At 44.6% G+C, this 19,535-nt stretch overlaps 1 protein-coding gene across 1 annotated transcript; it reads left to right on the top strand.

Annotated features, from left to right (window-relative positions):
* Window positions 1-587: 587 nt before the first annotated feature.
* On the top strand, window positions 588-16,406 carry LOC147611083 (uncharacterized). The gene is made up of 7 exons (XM_086785729.1): window positions 588-1,271; window positions 1,668-1,805; window positions 14,494-14,859; window positions 14,958-15,200; window positions 15,290-15,382; window positions 15,502-15,702; window positions 15,954-16,406. The coding sequence occupies exons 1-7, from the start codon at window positions 945-947 to the stop codon at window positions 16,167-16,169; spliced, it is 1,584 nt and encodes a 527-aa protein (XP_086641855.1). The 5' UTR covers window positions 588-944; the 3' UTR covers window positions 16,170-16,406.
* Window positions 16,407-19,535: the final 3,129 nt, after the last annotated feature.

Here is a 19,535-nt window from a genome sequence, read left to right as displayed (position 1 = left end):
TGTTTTCCTAGCAATGGCTCCCGGCTTACATCTAGTAGTTTCTCTTCTTTTTCGTATTTTCTCATGATTCTATTTTCTTATGTAAATGAATTTCAAAATTTTTGTTCTAATTAGGACTCACGAGCAGTGCTCTAAAAGAAAACGGCATTCAAGTATATTTGTATCGGCTAAAATTTACAAAAGTTGAGATTTTAAGTAACCATTATTATAATTTTTTTTAAAAATATTTTAGTTTTGAAACGGGCCAATAGCATTAACACCAAAATGTTGGGCCGCTTTCAGAATAGGTATCGGCGGAGGTGCGATTGGCGGACTGGTTGAAGCCTGCTTTCGAAGGCTGGGCCTCTTTCTCTCTCTCTCTCATTCGACTGGCCATGCATTTGACGAGAGATCACAAAAGCTTCCGTCGAACCACCCCACAACCGCCACCCTTACTAAGGCTAAAAATGTTATCTAAAAATTTTTAACTAAGTTCCCCTCCATTAATTAATTGAATATCTTTTTTCACTCATTGTATGCCCGGATTTAATAGTTATCTTTATTTTGATTGATTGAAAAATATGTTTTAGGACCTGACAAAGCCTATGTGGGCGACCTACATTAAGTACCATATATATTTTTCATTGCGTATCGATGAGGCCGACACCTCTTTCATGCAGAACAAACCGTGATAAAATTGTTCATATGATTCTCCCCTGGCCATCAGTTCTCTGTCTGCCCTACCTTCGGTTTTGTTTGTTTATCCTAACCTTAACTTTCTGTTTTTTGTAATCCCAACCTTAATCCTCTGCTTTGTCCTTAATCTTACCCTAATCTCAACGTTAATCCTCTGTTTTTTTCCTAATTCCAATCTTAATCTTAAATTTTCCTTAATCCAACCTTAATCCTCTGTTTTGCCTAACCCCAATTCTCTGCGTTTCGTAACCCTAATTCGCTGTTTCTTCATGGCTTTACCTGGGCATCATCGTCCTGTTTGCCCTAATTTGAATCCTCTGTGTGCCCTAATCCTATTCGTTACTCTAATCCTAATGCTCTGTGTGGATCACGCCTCCTCCTCTGTGATCTTCCACCCGAGAGACATCCTGCCGGCCCTGCCTCACCAGATCGCATGGCCCATTCTCAACACCTTCAGCAACTCCGCGGACCTCCTGCCAGAGTTCATGTCCACAGTGAACTCCTCTCAGCAGACCGTCTCATGGGACGGCTCCTGCTTTGCGCATAACGAAGCTTACATGGAATTCACAGAGGACGGAGGCATCCTTCACATCGAGGTTAGTCTTCCTAATTGTATCATTTTAGGTTTTCCTACTTCAGGTTCTGTATACTTCATTCGGACTAGGAGTTCCGATTTAGATTAGGATTTTCTGATCTAGAGTAGGGGTTTGTGAGTTAGATTAGGAGTTTTCTTAGGTCGAATAGTGTTTTCTGTATTAGGGTTGATTAGTGTTTTCTGAGATATATTAGGGTTGATTGGTGTTTTCTAACGTATATTAGGGTTGATTAGTATTTTGGTTTTGATCAGTGATCTCTGAGGTAGATCAGTGTCTACTGAGGTAGATTAAGGTTTTCTGGCTTTCTGGATTTAAAGGTAGCCAATGATGTGGAATATTTGGGTTTGTTAAAAATTTGGGCTTTGCTCAGCTAATCATATTCCTATGTATGGACAGACCGGCGAGCCTCACAGCTGGACATGCATGGACCTGTATGTTTTTGTAACTGCATACAGGGTGACTTGGGACTACTACTTCACAGCCCGGAAGCATACGCTCAAAATCGACAAATGGGAGGATGGAGAGCTCGATTATGTATGCATCTTTCACATGCCTCCGTCTATGTTTTTCTCCTAAAAAGAAGAAGCATGCAGTGCATGATTAAGGGGCACAAGGCAGGGAGTCAGGGACCAATGCATGTGCATGCTTCCTTAGTCTGAATGAGGTTACAAGTGTAGCGTGTTTTGCTTGCCCAAGAGAGTGATCTGTCCTAGTGTGAGTGTGTGTGTGTGTGTGTACTCCCTTTGTCCAGCTTGTGGTGTTGTTCTCGTTCAAGAAAATGATCTGCTTGCAATGGCAAGAGTCACTTTTGATTTATCGGAACCTAGTGATAAGAAAATGAGCCACCTTGATTTATGGGAAAACAATAATATAGAAAATGACCTCTGTGTATTAGTGGTAATGGTAAGGTAAACAAAATATGAGCTGCTTTTCTTGCTTCCACTAGACAAGGTCTTATCACCGATCCGTTGTATGCAGGGGGTCTCTCGTGAGGGTTTTGACATTTTCTTTTGTGGTCTTACTTTGTGCCACCACCCAAGTTCTCGAAAAAGACAGAGCGTGTAGTGTTCTGGATTTGGATTCTAATGAGGCTCAAGCTCACCAGCAAGGGCATAACAATTTCGAGGATGAAGTGGCAAAACTCTTTTGAGGAGGATTTTCACTCCCTTGGATTTAGGTAAAGATGTACTCGATGAGCTTTGCTCCTGGTCTGACAGTCATCCTATTCCACACCACACATATTTCATTAATCCTAAAGGAGTGAGTGACATAACAAAAACAAGTCACAACTCACAAGTTACAAAAACAGAAGTTAAGCTGCATCATAATCTTAAATCTATGTTGCATGCAAGAGGCTTGAGCTTACTCGTCTTGTGGGGTAAGTAGGCCTTAATGTTGAGAGCCTCCCCAATTTTGTCCATGTACTCATAAAGAAGTCCTAGAGTACTGCCCTCCACGTCAGTAATATGCAAGACTGTGTAGATAGGGTTGAGAGATTTCACCAATGCTTCGGCCTCAACCCACCAGTTCTCATTCATGACATTGCGCATAAAAGCTTAGGCCTTTGGAGACTCTTTCTCATTTGGGTATTTATACCCTTTTCATGAGCAAGTTGGCTGGTTCTAAAGTCTCTCCACAACTTGGTCCTTTTGCAATTATGTGCTTTTACTCCAGCGTTTTCACATTGTAGTCCTTGGCTAGCCATATTGTGCATTTATGGCTGCTGGGCAGCCCCCTGGCCCTGGCCGATTGGGTGCTGGGCAGCACCTAGGCCTGGCCGCCTGGCCGGGCTGGCCTGTCAGCTGCCTGGCCAGGCCTCTTGGGCTGGCTGACAGCCTACCCAGCCCTTCCATGGGTTGGTGGGCAAGGCTTGGGGCCTTCCTGGCTCCTTGGGGTTGATTCATCTCATTCCTTTTGGGGATGTGATCATAGACTAGGACTCTTGGAGTCAAGGGCATGCTTAGGGTTGCCAAGAACATGTACCCTTTTGGGGATGTGATCATAGACTAGGACAATTGGAGTCAAGGGCATGTCTAGGGTTGCCAAGAACATGTACTGTTTTTATACTATATGAATATACTAAAAATACAGCTCTCTCTCCTCTTCTCTTCGCTTCTCTCTCTCTCTTCTTTGCGTTTTGCATCAAGATGGTCCCATGAAAGGTGTTTAGGGCTAAAAGCAGAGCTAGAGCTTCCACGCATGTGACTTCCATAAACATTTTGCCACTAGTAGAAATCCAGAGAGATCCTCGATTCATGGGATGATGAGACAACCATGAGTTCCATAAGTCCAATGCATCCCAAGTAAAGGGAGCCAAAAAGAATAATCTATCCCAGTAAAAGGCAGCCATAAACATAAAAGTCTAGGAATCCATAGACTTGTATACCATAAACCTGTATACCATACTTCCATAAGGAAGTCCAACAATGCATGGAGAAGGTCCATAATCCAAAGGAAGTGCATCTGTCCATAAAGAAGCTCTAAAACCAACGGATGTCCATAACGAAAGGATGTTCACAAGGAAAACTCCATATCCAAACTCAAGTATGCACCGTAAAACGACTATATGAGAACGGCATAGCAAACAGTGTATAGAAAGTTCAAAGAGTGCTCAGGCACAAGTCCCCATAGTAACCTTCCTCCATCACATATGATGGACTAGGTGCCAACTCCAAAATGGCCCCTACAATAGGTTACCCTGCTTTCAGATGTCTAGACATTACCCAATGTCCACTTTAGGTTCAAATTAGAGGGTGTCCATGGGCTATCCAAGCTCCAATTTAACCATTGCTAGTGACCACAAGACAATGTAGCTTTCACACATGGCAAGACACGATTGCTCAAGACTTAGACAAGGATGTAGCCCTAGACTTGGTTGTTCTAGACACCCACCGACCATAGGTCTAATAAGTGTTGAGTAGGCATGTACACCATTATATCTTGCAAAAGACTACCATACCAAACCCTAAAGAGCTCAGGTGTCACCAATTGGCCGACCATTTGGTCCATTCCCACATTTTTGCGTCTCGTTCACTTGAGGCCAGGCCGGTGTCTCATGTGAAGAGGCCAGTATTTTGCTGACATGGACGGGAGCCAGACTGGTGCCACCCGTGTGTTAGCAGGATGGTGTCGTATGGACGGGAGCCAGATCAGTGCCACCCGTGTATGACCTGGACTGTGTTCGATCCATGGGACTGTCACGCCATGGAAGAGCCAGTATTCGTGCCGTGTTTTACCTATGGGACTGTCACACCTAGGGAAACTCGTGCCTGGAACTGTGTCTTACCTATGGGACTGTCACTCCATAGGAAGACCAGGTTTTTATGTAATAAATGTCGTGCCAGTTTTGTGCCGACAGATATTTTGTACATGTTCCATGAACGGGAGATATGTCCATGTTACTTTTTGCACATGCACACATATTTTGTATGCTTGAAACTGTTTTCGCATGACATGTATTCGTGTGTTTGCCTGCTTGACGTGTTACTTACTGAGCGGGGACGCCTGCCAGTGAGTCGTGAAGTGTGCCCTGTATTCTGACAAGTTTCAGTGCATGTGAACAGGTGGTAAGTATATCGCACATGTTTGTTTTAATGTTTTAAATACTAACCCTTTGATTTATAAGGTTAGGGGTCCACACTTATTTAAAAGTGGGCACCCCCTTTGGGCACCCACTTTGGGGCCAAGGTGGGGAGCCTCACTTTTAAGTGAGTGTGGGGGTGGGCATGGTCACCAACCCCCACTAGTCCCCTTCATGCATGCGTGGGAATCTCAAGTATTAACTCCCTCTTCAAACCTTACAAAAAAACATCACCACCTTTCGTAAGGGAGGACTCGCTTCCTTCATCGTGAGAAAGACAGGCCGGCGACCCTCTATCTTCGGTGTAATCTCTCTCTCTGTACGGCTGTACCACAGCAGGCGGTTTCTTCTGTACGGCTGTACCACAGCAGGCGACTGCCTCTCTCTACAGGCGGCTGGCTGCAACCATCCCTTACAGGCGACTGCCTCTCTCTCTACAGGGGGCTGGCTGCAACCATCTCCTACAACAGCAGGCTGCGCTCCATTCCTCTACAGGCGACTGACTCTGTTGCTGGTCGCGCTGGTCATCCTGTGGGCTGCTCTTTCATCTACAGCATCTGGCGGCTGTTACACCTCCCAAGGAAGCGACTGTTTCTCCCTCCACTCTACAGGCGACTGCACCATAGGCTGCGCTGCCCCCTACTCAGCACTGGAGTTACCTGCAGGCTGCATACTACACCCTTCTTCCTCTCCAATAGGCGGCTGCCTACCCTGCACAGCAGCTGCCACCTTTTGAGGGCTACGTTTCCCTTCCTACAGTCAGCCGGCTCTTTGCAACCAGGCGCTTCCTAGTGGCTGTTTCTCTCATACTCTCAGGCGGCTGAATCTTCATCAGTGGTACTTGTCTTGGTGAGTCTTTACGAGGCTACTCTTTCTTCAACAAGGGTGGTTTCATCCTCAGCAAACCACAAGTATTGGTTTCCTATCAACCATCTACAAGTAAGTGATTTTCAGATTTGAGTAAAGCATTTAATGTTTAAATCTGGTAAAAGATTCGTCCCGCTCGGCCTACACCCGTTCGGTGCCGGGTTGTCCAAGCTATATGGGCGAACCTCGGTCCAAAGGTGCTGAGATCGGGAGAGCCAGGCGTTAGTACGAGAGCGCCTGTCTGTGCGTGGTCTCGGAACACCAGTGTGGTGCTCTCCGCGGAGTCCAGTGAAAGCACAGGACCGTAGCGATTGGACCACACTAGTGGTCAATCTGCTTCGAGCTTCTACATCGAAAATTCGAGCTTTTTGTTTAGTACTGTTTTCATATGTACATGGACATGATCTGGTTCTCAGAACCCGTGGAGCATTGTATTCTTTAAATACTCCCAATAAATATATCATATATTGAGGGGGGGGTCGGCCCGTTCCGGCCCCAGTGCTGGTGTCCATCTTTCCATTTCTGTTCATTTAAATTTCAAGTTGTTTTAAGTTGTCCATTTCATATTTGTGGTTTTAAAGTTGTGCTATTAAACGTGTAGGTGTCCAATTGAGTCTTTCCCACTTGACGGGATCGGTTTCATTGGTATCAGAGCACGGTTGTTTCCCTCTTCCTAGTGGGGAAACGAACCTGTGTACTGGACATCCCGCTTCTAGCCAACTTTGAACACAATGGACAGCCAAGGCAACCCTTTGGAAGTACCAAATTCGAGGGGTCCCTCTAGTGCTTCTCGTGGGTCTGATGCCCTGCGAGGTAGACACAAGCCTCTTGAAAGGGTTCTTGATAGTGAATCCAAAGGTCAACTGTCTCCAGGAAAGACAGTTATGCTTGAACAAGACCCTGATGCTATGAGGGCTGAAATGGAACATATGAGAAAACTTTTGCAGGCTCAAGAGCAAGAATTGAAGTTTTTGCATGAAGATCCTCATCTACAAAGTGCTATTGAAGCCAGGAAGGCTGATGCTATGGTTGATGTAACCTTTGAATCAATGGCTCGTGAAGTGGGCAAGAAACCAAGGGAGTTGGCACTTGCCTATCTCCTTCGCAAAGGTGATATCAAAGAGGGGGATGACGGAGAATTAAAATTCAGAAATCCACCTCGTTTAAAGCATGGAGATCCCGCATCCCAGAGGCTGAAATCTTATATGCAAAAGGAAGAGGTGACTGTCACCTCTCGACATGCATCCTCTCCCCAAGGCACTAAGCCTGATAGATTTGTGAATGCCAGTGCTCATGGAGGGCATGAGAGTCACATGCATGCAAGATATGTATCTCATGGTGACAGGACTACTTCCAGAAAAATTTTGCCTTCTGAGTTGTCTCATGGAGAAACCATGCCATATGCAGGTAAGTCACATGCATCTGAGCTTCGAGTTCGTGGAGCACATGCCACCGTGCCCCATGAAGCTTCTATGACGGCCCATGGAGCCCATGCAGACAGGGCTACCCCGTTGGATAAGGGGAAAAGAAAAAGAGAGGACCATGAGCCTCATGCCAGGAAGCTCAAGGAGTTCAAAGCAGGTGATAAATCTGTCAAATTTGATGTCTTTCATGGTGAACATGATGCCTCTAAGGTGCTAGCGTTTGTGGCACAGTTCGACATTGCTTTTAGCGATGAAGACTTTACAGAAAAGTCGAAGGTGCGCCATGCTAGTATGTTTCTGAAAGGCACTGCTGCCCATTGGTGGATCACCGAAAAGATCACCAAGGATCCCATCTCTACTTGGAAGGAATTCAAAGATAGATTTTATGCTCAGTTCTTGCCACCCAATGCAGAGCAGACTCTCACTCAAAAGTGGGATAGGCTGGAACAAAAAGATAATGAGAGTGTGCAACAGTATGTGAACAAATTTTGGAAAGTGTTGCTGGAAGTGACTCCCTTCATGCTAATCTCTGAGGAGGAAAGAAAGAGGAAGTTTCGTTCTGGATTGCAACCTGCTTACAGATCGGGTATTGAATTGCACCCAAAACATACGTTGCAACAACTCACAGCTTCTGCCCTTGCTACAGAGCAATTGGTGCTCAAGATCAAGCAGGATCAAGGAAGTTCCAAAGCAAAGGACAAGGCTGTCCCAAATCAGCAAAAGGGCGGACAGCCATCTAAAAAGAGCTTTCGGGAGCCTTACAAGGGTGGTAAAGCTGAAAATAAAGAACAGGGCCCAAGAAAGAACAAATTTGGATTAACTCCGGAGCAAAGAGAGCAATATGCTAAGGATGGAAAATGCTTTTCTTGTGGTAGCAAAGACCACATGTTTCGGCAATGCCCAGATCGCAAACCAAAGCACGAGGACAAGCACACCAAAGCAAATGTTCATGCAGTTCCTGATGTGCAAGGTAATACAGGTCATGATGCTAAAGAGCGTATGGTTTGCAAGGCTTGGGGGCAAGTTAAGGATCAGCCCGCACTTTTCATGTTTGATGACTGTGCAACTGACAATTTCATCTCTATGCAAATGGCAGCTGCATTGGGTATTGAGGTTGAAAACATGGGACCTCAGATTGAAGCTGAAGCTGCATTTATTGGCAAAGAGGTGCAGGTTACCCCTTTGATTGGGAAGTTGCGTATTCATATACAGGGCTATCTTGACAATGAGCATTTCTTAGTTGCTCCTCTGAATGGATGTGATGTATTGTTGGGCAAGCCGTGGCATCATAGGCTTGAGCCTCGCAAAGACTACAAGTCTAATATGATTTCTTTTATGCATAAAGGCCGCATGCACTTTATTGATGCTGGCAAAGAAGGGGATTCCATCCCAGTTGTATCACACATCCAGATTAATAAAGCAATGAAAAAAAAGTCTTTCAGCGTACTTGGTTTTTGTGCGTGATAGTCTTGTGCCAAATCATCAAAATGTGGATGCTATGTCTAATGATAGGCTGAATTTTCTTAATGCATTCAAAGACTGTTTTGCTGACTCATTGCCAGGTGAATTACCTCCCCAAAGGCCCGAAGATCACCGTATAGATCTTGTGCCAGGTAGTTCTCCTCCTAACAAACCCGCATACCGAGTGAGTGCTGCACAACAAGAAGAAATTATGAAGCAGGTAAACGAGCTTTTAGAGAAAGGTTTGGTTCAGCCCAGTTCCTCACCTTACTGCTCTCCTGTGCTTCTAGTTCAAAAGAAGGACGGATCATTCCGTATGTGTGTAGACTACAGAGCTTTGAACAAGCTTACCATCAAGAACAGATTTCCTATTCCACGTATTGATGATATCTTGGATAAGCTTGATGGTTCGGCTTGCTTTAGCAGACTTGATTTGAAGAGTGGTTATCACCAGATCCGAGTGGTGCCACAAGATGTCCATAAGACTGCATTCAGGACAGCCTTCGGATTATATGAATTCTTGGTAATGCCTTTTGGTCTCACCAATGCTCCTGCTACTTTTAATCGTATGATGGATAGGATATTCCGATCCCATCGCAAGTTTACAGGAGTCTTCTTTGATGATATCTTGGTTTTCTCCAAGAATGAGCAGGAACACAGAACTCATTTGGTCACAGTGTTCGAAGAGTTGCAGAAGCATAAACTTTTCGTCAATGCCAAGAAAAGTGAGTTTTTCCTTTCAGAGATTCATTATCTGGGACATATTGTATCCAAGGATGGAGTTACAATGGATCCTGCAAAGATCGAGACTATTCGGAATTGGCCCGAATTGCAAAACGTACATCAAGTACGTAGTTTTCTGGGATTATGTTCATATTACAGGCGTTTCATAAGGCATTTTGCTATGATTGCCACTCCTCTACATGATCTCACGAAGAAGAAAACTGCTTTTAAATGGACTTCAAAGGAACAGGATGCTTTCTCGCAGCTCAAGCATGCGATCATATGTGGTCCAGTATTGATTGTTCCTGACTTGCACAAGTCATTCATGGTTGAATGTGATGCTTGTGGTGATTGCATAGGAGCTGTCCTAAATCAGGAAGGGCATGCAGTTGCATACGAGAGCCGTCGTTTGCATGATGCTGAGCTTCATATGGATATCTATGAGAAAGAGCTCTTGGCTGTAATTCACGCCTTAAAGATTTGGAAACACTACCTTCTTGGGGCTGAATTTGTAGTCAAGACAGATCATCAAAGCTTGAGATACTTTCTATCTCAAACCAAGCTTTCAGAGAAACAGATGAGAATGGCAAATTTTCTTTCCATGTTTCATTTTCAGATTGTGCATACTCCAGGAAAGAAAAATGTAGTGGCCGATGCACTATCTAGGAGGCCTTATATTGCTGCAGTCTCAGTGGCCTCTCATGGAGATCTATCTGCTATGAGAGATTTGTATCATTTGGATGCTGATTTTTGCCATGTATGGACTGATTTGATGGCTGGTCATTCACATGCCTCTTATGTTATCAATGAGGGTTATCTCATGAAGGATAATTGCCTATGTGTGGTGAAGGATTTCCGTCCAAAGGTTATGGACGAATGTCATGCTCCACCTTATGCTGGTCATAGAGGTATAATGCCTACTACTCGCATGATTCAGAGGTATTTCTTTTGGCCAAGCATGCGTAAAGACATTGAGGCTTATGTGCGTGCATGTATTACTTGCCAAAAGGTGAAATTTGACAGGCAAAAGCCTCCAGGTTTGCTTCAGCCATTGCCTATTCCCTCGCAACCTTGGGAAAGTATCACGATGGATTTTATTATGGATTTGCCTAGATCCCAGCATGGGAATGATGCTATTTGGACTATTGTGGACAGGTTTAGCAAGCAAGCTCACTTCTTGCCCGTCAAGAAAACCATCAAAGCTGATCATATGGTAAAGCTTTTTCTTGCTAATATTTTTAAGCATCATGGTATGCCTAAATCCATTGTTGGGGATAGAGATCCCAGGACTACAAGCCTATTTTGGAGGGCTTTGTTTAATAATATGGGTACTAAGCTTGAGTTTTCATCAGCTTATCATCCCCAAACGGATGGCCAAAGTGAAGCTGCAAATTCAGCTGTGTTGGATTTATTGAAGTGTTATGTGGCAGATCAGAAGAGTGCATGGGAGAAGTATCTTCCACTTGTTGAGTTTGCCTACAACAATACAATCCATGCTTCCACAGGAAAGGCTCCATTTGAGGTTATTTATGGCAGAGTGGTCTTGCCACCCATCCTTCGTACAAAGGATGAGATTTTTGCTGCTGATGAATATGTTCGTGACTTGGATGTTGCCTTTGGTCAAGTGCGGACAGCCATTGCAAGATCTCAGGATAAGCATAAAAAGGCTGCTGACAAGCATAGAAGGGACATGGAAGTCAAAGAAGGTGATTGGGTATTGCTGAAATTTGAGAAGGCTAGGCTTCGGAAGAGGCCAGGACGAGAAGGATCATATCCTAAGCTTTCTCCTCGCTATTATGGACCCTTCAAGGTGATTCACAAAATCAATGAAGTGTCCTACAGGCTTGCTTTACCTACTCATTGGAAGATTCACAATGCTTTTCACGTGAGTCTATTTCGGAAATATGTGGGGCCAGATCCTGATGAGCCTCTCACAGAAGATCCGCCAGAGATTGAAGAGCTTGAGGAGATCCTCCAGCCAGAACAGATTGTTTTTCACAAGGAGAGAAAGCTACCTGCAGGAAAGCTTTCCAGGAGATACCTTGTGAAGTTTAAGAATTATTTGCCTATTGATGCCAAATGGGTAAATGAAGATTACTTTGCAGATTATCCGCAATTGTTGCAGGCATATCTTGAGGCTTTTAAGTTGAGGTCAACTCTTTAGAAGCCCGGGGGGATGTCACCAATTGGCCGACCATTTGGTCCATTCCCACATTTTTGCGTCTCGTTCACTTGAGGCCAGGCCGGTGTCTCATGTGAAGAGGCCAGTATTTTGCTGACATGGACGGGAGCCAGACTGGTGCCACCCGTGTGTTAGCAGGATGGTGTCGTATGGACGGGAGCCAGATCAGTGCCACCCGTGTATGACCTGGACTGTGTTCGATCCATGGGACTGTCACGCCATGGAAGAGCCAGTATTCGTGCCGTGTTTTACCTATGGGACTGTCACACCTAGGGAAACTCGTGCCTGGAACTGTGTCTTACCTATGGGACTGTCACTCCATAGGAAGACCAGGTTTTTATGTAATAAATGTCGTGCCAGTTTTGTGCCGACAGATATTTTGTACATGTTCCATGAACGGGAGATATGTCCATGTTACTTTTTGCACATGCACACATATTTTGTATGCTTGAAACTGTTTTCGCATGACATGTATTCGTGTGTTTGCCTGCTTGACGTGTTACTTACTGAGCGGGGACGCCTGCCAGTGAGTCGTGAAGTGTGCCCTGTATTCTGACAAGTTTCAGTGCATGTGAACAGGTGGTAAGTATATCGCACATGTTTGTTTTAATGTTTTAAATACTAACCCTTTGATTTATAAGGTTAGGGGTCCACACTTATTTAAAAGTGGGCACCCCCTTTGGGCACCCACTTTGGGGCCAAGGTGGGGAGCCTCACTTTTAAGTGAGTGTGGGGGTGGGCATGGTCACCAACCCCCACTAGTCCCCTTCATGCATGCGTGGGAATCTCAAGTATTAACTCCCTCTTCAAACCTTACAAAAAAACATCACCACCTTTCGTAAGGGAGGACTCGCTTCCTTCATCGTGGAGAAAGACAGGCCTATCTTCGGTGTAATCTCTCTCTCTGTACGGCTGTACCCCAGCAGGCGGTTTCTTCTGTACGGCTGTACCACAGCAGGCGACTGCCTCTCTCTACAGGCGGCTGGCTGCAACCATCCCTTACAGGCGACTGCCTCTCTCTCTACAGGGGGCTGGCTGCAACCATCTCCTACAACAGCAGGCTGCGCTCCATTCCTCTACAGGCGACTGACTCTGTTGCTGGTCGCGCTGGTCATCCTGTGGGCTGCTCTTTCATCTACAGCATCTGGCGGCTGTTACACCTCCCAAGGAAGCGACTGTTTCTCCCTCCACTCTACAGGCGACTGCACCATAGGCTGCGCTGCCCCCTACTCAGCACTGGAGTTACCTGCAGGCTGCATACTACACCCTTCTTCCTCTCCAATAGGCGGCTGCCTACCCTGCACAGCAGCTGCCACCTTTTGAGGGCTACGTTTCCCTTCCTACAGTCAGCCGGCTCTTTGCAACCAGGCGCTTCCTAGTGGCTGTTTCTCTCATACTCTCAGGCGGCTGAATCTTCATCAGTGGTACTTGTCTTGGTGAGTCTTTACGAGGCTACTCTTTCTTCAACAAGGGTGGTTTCATCCTCAGCAAACCACAAGTATTGGTTTCCTATCAACCATCTACAAGTAAGTGATTTTCAGATTTGAGTAAAGCATTTAATGTTTAAATCTGGTAAAAGATTCGTCCCGCTCGGCCTACACCCGTTCGGTGCCGGGTTGTCCAAGCTATATGGGCGAACCTCGGTCCAAAGGTGCTGAGATCGGGAGAGCCAGGCGTTAGTACGAGAGCGCCTGTCTGTGCGTGGTCTCGGAACACCAGTGTGGTGCTCTCCGCGGAGTCCAGTGAAAGCACAGGACCGTAGCGATTGGACCACACTAGTGGTCAATCTGCTTCGAGCTTCTACATCGAAAATTCGAGCTTTTTGTTTAGTACTGTTTTCATATGTACATGGACATGATCTGGTTCTCAGAACCCGTGGAGCATTGTATTCTTTAAATACTCCCAATAAATATATCATATATTGAGGGGGGGGTCGGCCCGTTCCGGCCCCAGTGCTGGTGTCCATCTTTCCATTTCTGTTCATTTAAATTTCAAGTTGTTTTAAGTTGTCCATTTCATATTTGTGGTTTTAAAGTTGTGCTATTAAACGTGTAGGTGTCCAATTGAGTCTTTCCCACTTGACGGGATCGGTTTCATCAGGAGTGAGCTCTTAGAGGAAGGCATGTGCACAGTGTGTATCTACCGTGTGCTGCACGCATGTAAGACTAGTTTCGAGGCTTGGGGAAGCTTGGAACTAGGCAGGCTGATTGACGAGCTGAGTTAGGGAAATACTAACGGGCGGGCACCCAAGTATGGACGGGCGGGCGGCCAAGTGTGGACGCCCGATGACCGGCCAAGAGCCTATAAAAGGGTGGCCAAGGTTAGTTATTGTATTATAGAGAGTCTCGCGAGTTTGTGAGAGCTCTATGGTCTTGGAGCCTGGATCTAGTGCAGACGTGCACCTGCTTTACGCAGCCGAGGCCAGCAGCAGTCTTGAGGCCCGCGAGGGCATCTTCGTGGCGGTATGGGACGTCGCGAGGAGGAGATTGGTCGGTACGTCATCCTAGTTAGCTCAGCTCGGGGCTCGGTGGGGACAGCCAAGACTGTGGGCTCGCCCACAGCTGTCATGGTTGGGAGGTGAGTCAGGCCTGCACCTCCTTGCTTGTTTGTTTGTTCGTTTGTTTGCAGGATTCGAGTTTCGAACCAAGATCGATCACGAGGGGATCCGTGGGGATTTGACAATCGGCTCCAAAGAGCTGGCTGTTCCCTTGGAATATTAGCTATCATCAAGTGAGGACCAAAGAAATCAATGGTGGTGGTCTGGGTGCTGTCATGTGGTGGCTGCATCCTGGCCTGTAGCCTCATCTGATTTTACCTACGGTGGCACATCTCTAGCAAGAAAAGTCGAGGCATTTTTTATTTGTGTAATGCATCACCTGTGATAAAGGTCCAAAACTCTCTTTGAGAGAGAGAGAGAGAGAGAGAGAGAGAGAGAGAGAGAGAGAGCTTTCTCCAGTGTTGCTGATAACAAATGCACAAATGCAGGTAAAACAACATGGGATATCTGTGTTCTTGATGCCAGCAGGAATGCTGGGAACAGTTCAGGCGCTGTGGGATGTATTGCCACTGTTTTCAAACACAGGCTGGGGGGAGAGCTCCAACATTGCCTTTTTGGAGAAGCATATGGGCACAAAACTTGAGAAACGGGATGGGCCATCTGTTTCAAATTTTTCTATTGATGGTATTCAGTCAGGTGATTTCTTGGTGCTTTCTAAAATTCGAGGCCGTTGGGGAGGCTTTGAGACTCTAGAAAAGTGGGTTACTGGTGCCTATGCTGGTCACACGGCTGTATGCTTAAGGGACGAGGAAGACAAGTTGTGGGTTGCTGAATCGGGTCATCAGAATGACCAGGTGAGTGCCAGGCATGTGTTTTGTGAAGCTCTTGCTTGTTTAATATCTACCTATGCATGATTTTTTATGATGCTCTTTTTTTTTGACCTTTTTAAAAGGGGGAAGAAATTATTGTTGTTATTCCATGGGAGGAGTGGTGGGAGCTGCAACTGACAGATGATGCGCATTCACATGTCACCCTATTGCCGTTACATGCGAATGTGCGTGCGAAGTTCAATGTCACTGCAGCTTGGGAGCATGCCCGTAAGATGGACGGGAAACCCTATGGTTACCATAATATGATTTTCAGCTGGATTGACACAGAAACAGACAATTTTCCACCTCCAATTGATGCTCATCTGGTTCGCATCTCTTTTGGCTCAAATGATTTAATAATTACATCTGTCGACAGTCTGTTTCAAACATTAAATTTCTGTGGGAAAAAATGCAGGTTATGTCCGTCATGACCATATGGACTCGGATACAGCCAGACTATGCTGCGAATATGTGGAATGAAGCTCTAAACAAACGGCTGGGAACAGAGGCATGCCTTTTTCTTACTTTAGTAAAGATTCTTTTGTTTGGAGGACCTGCCCGGCCCTCTTATGTGACTTGTTTTGTTTTTTATGTGTTGGTGCTGACTGATAGTGTGCTCTGCTGCAGGGTCTAGACCTTCCCAGCATACTAGTAGAAAGTGACAAGAAAAACATTGCTTTTGAGGAGCTACTGGCAATGCCAGAAAGTGATGACTGGATATACAGTGATGGAAAATCAACCTCTTGTGTCGCCTTCATCCTGGCCATGTACAAAGCTGCCGGCCTCTTTGGTCCACTCTCAGATTCTATACAAGTCACAGAATTCACGGTCTGTTTCTCTCTTCTTATGGTTTCTGCCTTGTATCTTGTCCCATGGGTATGATCTTAGTCAATGTATCCACAAGTGTGCGTGGCCTTTTTTTGTTGAATTGATTTCATGGAGTACATCCACATGTATGTTTACACAAGTGTGCATATGTATACACATTTATGTCTTCAGGATTACTAAAGCTTGTTGTCTTTGCTGATTAGAGACTGCATACATTCTGAACTTCTGATGCCCTGGTTCTCATTTCACAGATCAGAGATGCATACATGTTGAACTTTTTCGAGGACGACTTATCACGGCTACCTTCGTGGTGTAATGCGGGAAGTAGCGATCCTCTTCCTTACTGTCAGCTGCTCGGAGAGTATCTGATGGAATTGCCAGGCTACAATACTTTAGAGCCGTATGCTCACATGAATGAGCGATGCCCAAGTTTGCCACCTGATTATGAGAGGCCAACTTATTGTTGAAATGAGTACATTGAGAGTTGCTGTTCAGGCCTTGGCAAAGCAATTTGTAGATTTTTGTACAGAGCACCTTGAAGCCTACACACTACTTTATGGTTGGATGTCCCGTCAAAGGCGAGACATTTCATTCTTACCTGCCTCAATTCTCGTGTACATAATGAGACGAATGTTCAAGTCCATTGCAACTTATACGTGTCAAAAACACAATAAGAATACATTGAGGTTTTTTATGGTTTTCAATTCTTTCTGAGTAGGGGTATTGTACACAAGGCACCAGCTGGCTTTCTAAATGAAGGTGCTATGAAAACTGTAAGGTAGAGAATGCAGGACATTGGTGTTCCACTATAATATATGCATGCTGCTTGAAGAGCTCACCCTGACATGCACAGTTTAAGGAGCGAGGCTCCCAGCCAGATCTTTAAGGCAACATGTGGTTGATTCTTTCAGATACTTGGGCATTGAGGTACCATGTGACCAATGGGTGGGCTACATGTGCATAGCTATTCCCTATGGGTAGAAGTGCTGGACTCTGCCTTCAATGGGGAGCTTTCAAACTTTTGATTCCAGGCTTCTAGAGATTCTTGGCATGGAGATGACAACATAACTCTATACCAAAATCTCATGATCGCATCTTGTACATTGCAAGCTCGTGCTGTGAAGACCACAAGAGCAAGGTTCTTCACTCAGGTAAGATGACAAACAGAGATGGTTCTATCTGCTGGGAACCAGACATGCCAATGGACTATCCCATAGCAAACAATGGCTGTCATTTGCCTAGGATCTCATTTGTAGGCAAGTGTATTCCCTTCTCTTTGATAGATGGGTTGTCTTCTCTTCTCTCTCTCTCTCTCTCTCTCTCTCTCTCTCTCTCTCTCTCTATTGTATTCTTTTAGATAGATTTCTGTGTCTTTATCATATTCACCTCCAGATATTTATTAGATTTTGATGTGGATTGTATAATCATTCTGGTTTTTTTAAATCTCTACTATGTAGTGTTGACACAGATCAGAAATCTTACAGAATGAAGAGTCCCACAATGAATATTGAATTTAATACTTGAGTTAAGGGGGTCCATAAGGTGAAGTGCATATAGCTATCCATCCAAAACTCTTCCGAGTAAGGTGCTGGGAGTTGCCCACAAGCATGGAGATAAGTGTTGCTTTTGCACGGGTCTTTGCCTTAGATTATTACAAAGCTGCATGCATTGCATTCAACAAGCCCTACACTATATGACTAGCATTAGTCTTTTTTAACAAGCAGTGACTACTAGCTAGCACTGCTGAGAAGCACTACTAACTAGCATTGCTAACTAGCACTACTTACTAGCCTTCTTAGCTAGTCACCACTGAGTGCTTACTAGCCTTGCTAACTAGCAATGCTAGCTAGCATTGTGGCACTGCTACCTAGCATTATAGGTAGCATCATAATAGTGCCAACTAGCACTCTAGTATTGCAAACTACTGCCAATGTATCATTGCTAGCTAGCACTCTAGCATTAATAACTAGCACAATTGAAATGCTAGTTAGTAGTCTTTGAGATATTTTTTTAAAATAGTAGTGAGTGTACTACCAATTAGAAACGCTAGTAATTTGTAGAAAATTATTCATAGTAATTCATAGACAACTTTAAAATCTAGAGATATATTAATGATGCTAAATAATAAAAAATGATGCCATAACTTTTTTCATAATTCGAATGGCATGCAATTATACAATGCCTCGTACACTTCAAGTGACAGTCTATACCTCATATGTTGAGATGTCAAGCTCAATCAGAGATGGCACGACGTGCTTGGGTGATCGTTTTACATTTATATCATTGGTGCGTTTGGTCCCGACACGATGGATGTTCGCCTGTGATTACTTGTGATCTATAACTAGATAACATTTGTCGAGTTATGGTATACTTATCTTGCCAGCTCATCTATTTCGTGTGTTCACATATGACTCTAGTACTTATGTTGGGTTTTCACTCATCTATTTCGTGTGTTCACATATGACTCTAGTACTTATGTTGGGTTTTCACTCATCTTCTACGGCCTTCTTTTAAAAGTGAGAAGAAGAAGAAGATTTTAGCTTTTCATCTTTGTGTGTGTTATCTATTGTTGTGTGAGTGTATGCGCTTGTAAGAGCTTAAGTTGTCTCTTCTCTCTCAATCTTTTCATGGTATCAGAGCTTAGTTCAAGCTAAGGAGCTGAGTGGCAAGCAAAGGAAGCGATATATGGGTAGGAGTATCATCATTGCTTTCCCTTCTTGTTTAGGTACGACATCCCCTAGATAACTCTAGGAGCTACACTTCTTTGATTGAGGAGTTATCTTCATAAACATGGAGGTGCTTGTGTGGTGCATAATACTTTGTATTGTTGTTTTGTGGCCCGATTTGCGTTTTGGACGCGTTTCGACCTCCATTCGACCACTGCTGCAAAGTGTTTTCGACAGTTCTGAGAAGTTTTAGTTGAGAATTGTCTTTGCTTGAAACCTGGTTATTGCAGTGCAGTAGTGCATTTTGGGAGTGCAAACAGTGTTTAGACATGTTTTGCTGATCTTGAGTGTTGGCACATAAGATACTGCTGTGTTATAGGTTGTATACAGAAATTGCGTATTTGTAGGTTTCTAGTTATTATAGGTAAACATGTCTGACTGACTCAATCAGATTGTCAGTGAGAAGCTGAACAAGAACAACTTTCATGTTTGGAAGTTCAGAATGATCAATTTTTTGATGAATAAAAGATTTTGGGACTATTTCAAAGGAGACAATGAGGACCTCCGGAGTTTCCTAAAGAGAATGCCACTCTAGTAGATGTAAAGGCATTCAAGGACTGGAGCAAGGATGCAAGGAAAGTCATGTATTGGCTTTTAATCAATGTCATAGACACAATGATGTTGGAATTAGGGTTGCAGGAATGCACACACAACTTCAAGAAGATGAGGAAGCTTGAGCACAACACAGTAGTGTATTATGAGTGCCAAAAATGAAAGATTACAAGCCCTAGAAGATAATGGGCGTATATACAATGCACGGGGGAAAAAACCTCCTAGTGAGGGAAAAAGTGCCCCGGCGGTCCTAAGTGTGTTCACACACATCACTACTATAATATGGTAACAAATCCCCCCTGGAGTGATGCGGTGAACAAGAGCTAGCACTCATGTATAGGGAAGTGTCTAGCTATGTGGACGAATCCACAAAAGGGAGTAAGCCCAAAGCTTTGCGAAAAGCTTCGAACTTCTCACGAGGCAGAGCCTTTGTGAAAAGGTCTGCAAGGTTATCCTGTGTTGGCACATAAGCCAAACTGATCTCTCCTGCAGAGAGTCTCTCCCTGACATAATGGTAGTGCACCTCAATGTGCTTCGTACGAGCATGGAACATTG

The sequence above is a fragment of the Cibotium barometz genome, chromosome 48, assembly GCF_041138505.1.
Source record: "Cibotium barometz isolate CiBa-2024 chromosome 48, ASM4113850v1, whole genome shotgun sequence".
NCBI lineage: Eukaryota > Viridiplantae > Streptophyta > Polypodiopsida > Cyatheales > Cibotiaceae > Cibotium > Cibotium barometz.
The sequence above is the reverse complement of the archived record's forward strand: the minus strand, read 5'-3'. Positions and strand labels throughout refer to the sequence as shown.

What these genes read in the sequence shown, in the direction of transcription:
- LOC147611083 (XM_086785729.1), top strand. Translation starts at nt 945, where the DNA reads ATGGCTTTACCTGGGCATCATCGTCCTGTTTGCCCTAATTTGAATCCT. An exon ending in GAGGCATCCTTCACATCGAG is followed by an intron (nt 1,272 to 1,667) that starts GTTAGTCTTCCT and finishes ATGTATGGACAG; the next exon opens with ACCGGCGAGCCTCACAGCTG. An exon ending in AGGATGGAGAGCTCGATTAT is followed by an intron (nt 1,806 to 14,493) that starts GTATGCATCTTT and finishes GCACAAATGCAG; the next exon opens with GTAAAACAACATGGGATATC.